This window comes from Pistacia vera, unplaced genomic scaffold (assembly GCF_008641045.1).
Source record: "Pistacia vera cultivar Batoury unplaced genomic scaffold, PisVer_v2 Contig209, whole genome shotgun sequence".
In the NCBI taxonomy this organism is placed as follows: domain Eukaryota; kingdom Viridiplantae; phylum Streptophyta; class Magnoliopsida; order Sapindales; family Anacardiaceae; genus Pistacia; species Pistacia vera.
This window is the reverse complement of record NW_022196012.1, coordinates 117,084-124,670: the sequence shown is the minus strand read 5'-3', so window position 1 is coordinate 124,670 and position 7,587 is coordinate 117,084. Positions and strand designations below refer to the sequence as shown.

General features: G+C 34.6%; 1 protein-coding gene across 1 annotated transcript in view; it reads left to right on the top strand.

Annotated features, from left to right (window-relative positions):
* The first annotated feature begins 406 nt into the window (after positions 1-406).
* Positions 407-7,587, top strand: part of LOC116129190 (solanesyl diphosphate synthase 3, chloroplastic/mitochondrial) — a 29,231-nt gene continuing 22,050 nt past the window's right edge. The window contains 9 exon segments of the mRNA XM_031414934.1: positions 407-690; positions 1,785-1,877; positions 2,369-2,449; positions 2,592-2,663; positions 2,800-2,931; positions 3,061-3,147; positions 4,675-4,714; positions 4,717-4,745; positions 5,460-5,545. Of these exon segments, the coding sequence (XP_031270794.1) occupies positions 550-690; positions 1,785-1,877; positions 2,369-2,449; positions 2,592-2,663; positions 2,800-2,931; positions 3,061-3,147; positions 4,675-4,714; positions 4,717-4,745; positions 5,460-5,545 (761 nt within the window). The 5' untranslated portion in view covers positions 407-549.

The window sequence follows — 7,587 nt, the reverse complement described above, 5'->3', positions numbered from 1 at the left end:
CAACTTAAATATAACATATTTACCTCTCTTTTTATTGTCGATGACAATCCCGTTAATCACTAAATATGTTCTATGTTCAACTTTCAAGAGAAATAATAATCGGGTTTACTTAAAAAAAAAATAACATATCTAAAGAAGCCTTTTATTATATTAAATTTCATTTTCTTTGAAAATTCATGTCATAATTATCATTTTTTTTTTTTTAGTTTTTATCAGGGTCATAATTTTTTTAACATGAAATTATAAAAAAGCATTTAATTTTAAAAAATATTAAAACTTTAGAAAAAGAAAAAGAAAAGGAGGAGGCAGAGAAGGGAAAGTAGTTATAATAAGGTGCATCCTCTCACACCGTAACGCAAAATACGGGTAAGCATTAAACATTGACAAATCAAATCAAACCCAATACCAAACAGTCATTTGGTTCATCTTCTGTTTACGTCTGTTCTTCCACCTCTTTGCCGCCCCCCAACTCTCAACTCAACGCTCTCTCTCTCTCAAATCTCCTTTTCTCTCCACCCATTTAAATTATATAATCTTTATACCCAAATCATGTTATTTTCTCATGGACTTTCTCGGATTCAAAGAAATCCTAGAGCCTCCATGTTGACTTGCCGTTGGCTTCTCTCGCATTTAACCGACTCCCACAACTCTTCCACTTCTTCACACTCTCTCAGAGACTCTGCTCATAAGGTAAAAATCTTAACTTTAATCATATTTTTCTAAGTTTTCAATTTGTGAGTGAAATGAGTGTCGTTGGTTTCATCCTAATGTTGTATGCTTCTGGAAATAGAATGTGTTTGATTGGTTTTAAGATTTGGGTTTAATGAGCTTCATTTGCTGCTGAAGTTTCCTCCTTCCCAAGTTTGTGGGGTCAGTAGCCCCAGCTTAGTAGAGTTGCAGTTTTAATTTGGGCTTTTATTTTAAGTTTGCAAAGAATGATTGTTGAGTCAAATTAAGATGTTCTCATGTGAATTGAAGAGTTATTGTGGTGAGAAACGATTCCTGATGCAGAAGGTTCGGTAGTATTACTTTTTGAGGTAGCTCTGAGGTCTGTTTTGTGCTTCTTTAATGGAGATTGCTTAAGTGTTTAGATGGGAAGATTGTGAGTGGCGCAAGGCAAGTGAGTGCATTGAAGTTTTCTAAAATGATACCTAATCAAGGAGTAATGGATTATCCCTTGTTGTGATAGTTGTGTAAGTGTGAGTGTGATTTGTATGGTACTTTATCATTATGAACTTTCAGAAATATGAAGAAGTGACTAGGCTTTTTGAGCAGCAGTTGTCTTTTAAAGGAGATGGAAAGCCGAGATTTTCTGATACAGTGACTTTTCTAAGTGAGAATTTGTAGTAATTGGTAGGTTCGGTATTTTGTCCTCTGATAAATATTCCTGCATTAGCTTTAAAAAATGGAGGGAATCCTCTACAGTATATATATATATTTGGTTTCTGAAATTGAATAATACTTCTGTGAGTACACCACCATAACAGATAACATACTTTAGGGAAATGAGTAGGGGCAGTAACGTTTGAAATCCTATTGTCCTTATATTAGTTTAAAGTCGGAGGGACTGATAGCTTGTCCTAATATGGAAGGGTAAGAGATGTGTGTGAATTCAAATTGCTCTAGTTAACAAGTTTATAAACAATTTATAATATGGTACTACATATATATATATGGTGTACACATGCATGCATTTGACTTTGATTCTTGTATTGCTTTCAGTTTTGGTGATTAGTAGGTTTACCAAGTGTATTCTACTTGCTATTTTTTATGGTGATTGGTAGGTTTGGGGTTGCAGGGAAGCTTATACATGGAGTGTTCCTGCCTTGCATGGCTTTAGACATCAAATTCATCACCAGAGTAGCTCCATAATTGAGGTTAGGTGTACTGTCTTATTTTGTTGTCGATCTTCCCCACATACCTTTATCTTTAATTTGCTGAAATTTTCACATGCTAGTTTTCCATGAGATATATTGAGTGCCCTAGTCCAAGGGCCACTCGGTTTTAGTATTCTGCCTAATTTTCCTCACACTAGTGTATGGTCCTCTTTGTATGAAGCATAAATTTGATTCAATTGATGAATTTTTTATATTTGTGACTGTATTCTGACTTCATGATATGGTGTGGGTTGTCTAGGAAATGTTTTCACTAAAATTTAGGATTGTTGTGGGCTTCTTTTTGATTTTGTCATAACATATAGTAGTTTCTGTTTGAAATATCAATATTACTGATTGGCGCCAATCTCATTGCTCATTTGTTCCTGTTCATAATCCCTCACATACTTGCCTATTTAGTAATGATTTGGTTTTTTTCTTGTTATCTTGTGCTTGTTTATTGATTATACTGAGATAGGGTAATATTGTTTCAGGAGCAACTTGACCCATTTTCCCTTGTTGCTGATGAACTATCACTACTTGCCAACAAGCTTCGCTCCATGGTAGTTGCTGAGGTATCTTATAGTATTTCTTTTTGCATCTGTACTACTTGAGTAAGGAATACGGATGCTTTGAAGGATAGCAGAGTGATGTTTCTTTTATGATAGAGGTCCAATTGATGTCATGTGACCAAAGTTGGATTTACATATTATTTAGGTCCCTAAGCTTGCCTCAGCTGCTGAATATTTCTTCAAAATGGGAGTGGAAGGAAAGAGGTTCCGTCCCACGGTAATAACAATAATTTTATTTGTTTTGGATGGTTGCATTATTTTCTTCATAATTAGTTAGTCTTGCTTTGGCTAACTAGTCATTCTTTATTGCATATGAATTGCCCTGTATATTATAATGGACATCTTCTATGCAGGTTTTATTGTTGATGGCAACAGCCTTGAATGTGCGTGTACTTGAGCCACTTCCTGAAGGGGCAGGAGATGCTTTGATGACTGAGCTACGTACAAGACAACAATGTATTGCTGAGATTACTGAGATGATCCATGTCAGTTCTTAAGAATTTTGTATTTGTTTTAATAAAGTTTTTATTTGCCAGATATTCAATCTTTCTTCTCCTTCGAGAAACTTCTTCATAGCGCACATATTGACCAATGCATTAATTTCTTTTTCTTAGGTAGCAAGCCTTCTTCACGATGACGTTTTGGATGATGCAGATACTAGGCGTGGAATTGGTTCATTAAATTTAGTAATGGGAAATAAGGTGCTTGTGTTTTCTTATTCCTCTATAGTTGAGCTAATTTAATATGTCCTTGTCATTTATCTAAATTTTGGGATAAAAAGCTCTTTCTATAGTCTCTGAGGTTTTTATACTTATGTTATGGTTTTAATTTGTCTGAGTTGTGGGATCTGAAGCTAGTTTTGGGTTGGGAGGCATGGAAAATTCTTTCTTTATACTGTAACTTGTGTAATGAATTTTGGTAAAGGTATATCCACTAAGTTGGAAATTTTATCTATTCCGTTGCAAAGTTCTGAGGTGATTAAATTGTGATTAAGCTTTCCCTTAAGATAGGATAGTCAGGCATGTTATTTTCCTAATATTGTCTTGCTCCTTCTTAATGTCTTCTTTCTTTTCTTTTTTTTTTTTTTTTTTTTTTTAACCAAGTTTTCCAATTGATCATATATTTCAAATCTGCAAAATTGCTTCATCTATTTGGGCAGAGTTATGTAAACAGCAAGTATTTGCTGGCCAGCTCCTATCAGTTGTGATAATTTACTGATGGAGAACATTGTTGCATTTACAGAAATGAAAAAGGCCAAAACATTATGGGTCGTGTGCAACGTTGGCTTATTTTTGTGTGATTTGGCAAGAGAGAATGATTTTATTTTGAAGGAGTAATTGACGAGAGGTTAAGGGCAATGAGACTGAATTCATTTCTTGTGTTTTTGGACTTTTGAGATCAGGTGTTTGAAGAAATTCCTTTTCTTCATTAACTTGAAGAGAAAAGGGGTATTGGCTAATCTGTTTTTTGGAATTGTAATCTTTTAATTTTATTTAGGGGTGGTATAGTTGATACCGTGTAGTTTTTATTTTCTACACTGAGATTGCTTTTCGTGTGTGACCTCTCATGACGTTACCCTCCTAAATCCCTCTCAAGGGGACTAGTTAGACTAATTAGATTAGTTATTTTGGTATTTCCTTTTGTTCTTTATAAGTGGCATTCTTTTTAAAAGAATAATAACGGCATGAATATCCTTGTGGATCATATTGAGTCAAAATGTTAGTTATGTCCATGCGTGTGCACACATATATTGCTGGATATATACAACATTATGTATAATAGAAGCTGCCGATGTCATTTGTGAAATTATGAAACATGGTAGAAGAGATCCCATATTTGTTAATTTTTGTTTAAAAATGCCCTCATAGCCGTTTCATTCTTTCGTCTTTTATTTATTTTGGCCTTGCTTGGGTTTTGATATTTAAATTTTTTTGTCAATTTAATTGATTGATTATTTCCTAGGTTAGATCTTTTGGATACTGGTAAAAACATGTTTAGCCGTGCATTTTGGCATAAAAATCAATGACTTTATCCATATTTAATTAGGATCTGATGTTACCTACCACACCAGTACAGGATTTGAATCTCTTTTGTGAATTTATTTTAATTATTTATATTAATCAAATTGGTTACGTCTTCTGTAATGCTTAGAAGAGTCAAAGACTTGGACAATTGTAACTAAGGATCCTTCCTTGTCTTGCTGTTTTTTTTTTTTTTTTTTTTTGCAGTTAGCTGTATTAGCAGGAGATTTTCTTCTTTCTCGAGCTTGTTTGCCCTTGCTTCTTTGAAAAACACAGAGGTATAATTTTTTTTGGTGTTTTTAAATTGTGAAGTTGTAGATTTTTAATATTTGTTGGTTGTACTGAGGTCAAAGCTTTGTTTATGTATTTTCTTGGAAAAACAAGGATCTAATATAGGTTCTCAGTTATTTGCAATGAGAATGGTCGTTTAGAAACAATCCAGACTTTTAAAAACCTCTTTATTGTTCAAGTTTCTTCTTTTTTAATGTAATACATGGTGAGGTAATCTGCATCATGTATAGATACTTATAGTTTCTTGGGGTTTTTTGTACAGTCACTTGGGGGAGATCTAATCACTAGGATTTCTGATCCACTCTTTTATTTTTCTTTTTGCTCTTAATATATTCTCTTCCATTGCTATATATATATGCACTTAAATACTGTTGGATTCTTATGCCAATAATGCCTTGTTGCTTTAGCAATTATGTGACAGCTGATCAACTGAACTGTATGCTCTTCAGCATACTAAATTGGCTAATCATGGTGCCTAATGGATAATAACTTGTTATCAGTCAGGTAATTTAACACGCCATGGGATTGATACAATGAACTTAGAGCTAATAGCCACATCAATTCCTAAGTGTACTTTGCTCAAGTTTTTGAGATTATCAATTAATTTTCCTTTTCGCTGCTTGTTATGTGGTTTTGAGATTTGTGTAGAATCTATTACATTCTCTCTCCACTCATTGTCTGCATGTCTCTCGTGTTTGTAGGTTGTAACATTGCTGGCAACAGTGTAGAGCATCTTGTTACCGTGTGAAACAATGCAAATGACTACTTCATCTGACCAACGGTGTAGGTATGCTGTTTTTTCTTTTTCTGTATCATTTGAATAATGTTTCTTATGGGGTGATTTGCTCTTCATGAGTTTTTGGTACTGGATTACAAGTCTGTCATCACTCTTCTATTGCCTCTCATTAAATTGATTGTTTTATTAGGATGTCCTATAAAAATCCATTGGATGTCGTTTGCTATTATGCTGATAAGGTTTTTGTTCTAAACAAATATCTGATGGCCTTTACATACCTGCTGTGACAAGAAACTATTTGAGGTCACATGTGTGGTTGGTTGAGCACTGGAAGTCTCTTCCTACAAGTCCTTGTTCCCTATCTCTCAGTGGTGTAGCCATGCCCCATACTTGGCTCAGTTGCTGAAAACTAGTTTGTTGTTCAATCTAGGCATCTTGAAGAGAGTTGATGTTCCCACCCTGTGGTTTTCTGTGATTTCATTTAACCCTGTGGGATTTTTAGAAATCCATCAAACACTGCTCTGTTACTTTCCATCTAATAGAGTTAGGTCTGACACAAGCATTAACAATGTACAACATATGTATACACACAACACACCACACACACACAATATATATATTCAACTTGGTAGTGAAGTCAGCTATCTTACCATCAGCTTAAGTTTCTTAGTCATGTTACTTTCGGGATATATCAAGAATGAAAGTTTTTATGCAACCTTCCCCAGCATGAAATCCTGTTATTACTGGAAAATTTGTGGAAAAAAGTACAATTGTCGTAGAATATAACGATTGAAGCCCATACATATACTGGAATGCTTACCTTTGCCAGTCTTTTGAAATGGTGAAGGTATTTGTTTCAGAGAAAATCAGGTGGACAGATGGTCTGACAGAGTAATATCAGTCTCCTATAGTCAAATTAAAGAGTTAGACCTTCGTTCATAACTGTGAATGGGATCGGAGGAATTGTTACTTGTTTTAATCATATTGAACTTAGTTATAACCTTTAGGATTTTGAGTACCTTAACATACCTTGTCGCAGCTAACTATGTGAAATATTTCTAACAAATGCAGCAGGAATATTATATGCAAAAACATACTACAGACTGCATCGTTGATATCCATAGCTGCAAGGCAATGCCCTTCTTGCTGGACAATCGACAGAAGTTGCAATGTTGGCTTTTGAGTATGGAAAAATCTGGTTTGTACATTCCTTGAGGTTTATTCAAATCGGGAAAGTTCGTATTGGAGTCTTTGCATATGAATCAAGAAAATGGCGCCATTTATTTTTTCCCTTGTTGCACTCTTTGTCATGGTGTAGAAGGTTAGCCATAGTAAATATAGTCCAACCAAATAATATGACTATATCATGGTCATTCTGTTAGCTTTATTCAGACTGTATCTATCTCTGCCCTGCTCAAGGTTTTCTAAATGATCTTAAATTTAATTCTGCTGAAGAATACGAGTATAGCTAGCTAAGTGGTGTATTGCGATTGCTGAATGTTGCCAGCCACTAGATGGTTAATAAGTATAGAGGAATTTTGTTTATGGGTCAACTCACTTTTCTCCAAACTACCACCTACCATTATTAGCATTCCCCTATGAGTGGATGAGCCTGAAATTGCTGTTTTGTATGCAAAATACCATTTAGAAAATAGATATTACATTTTACGGTAGTTTATTTTCTCAATGTCTTTTCGCTTTCTTTCTTCTTACAAACTCTTCTTCCCTTTTCAGGGACTGGCCTATCAATTGATAGATGACGTTCTTGATTTCACAGCACATCAGCTTCCCTTGGAAAGGGATTTTATCTGACATACGGCATGTAATGTATCTATCCTTATGTCTCAAATTTTACTGGTTTATAGGGTTCTAGGCTTCTAAAGTTTTTAATTGTTGCCATACAGCATTTTCTGTGTGTGGATTTTCCTTCCTTACCATGAAGCATTACTTTTTTGCAAAGAACGATTATTGTTAGTAATTTTTTAATGTTGATACCTGATATGCCTTTGTTTTCTGGGTAGGGAATTGTAACGGCTCCATATTGTTTGCAATGGAAGAATTCCCCCAGTTGCGTGCAGTTGTTGATCAAGGTT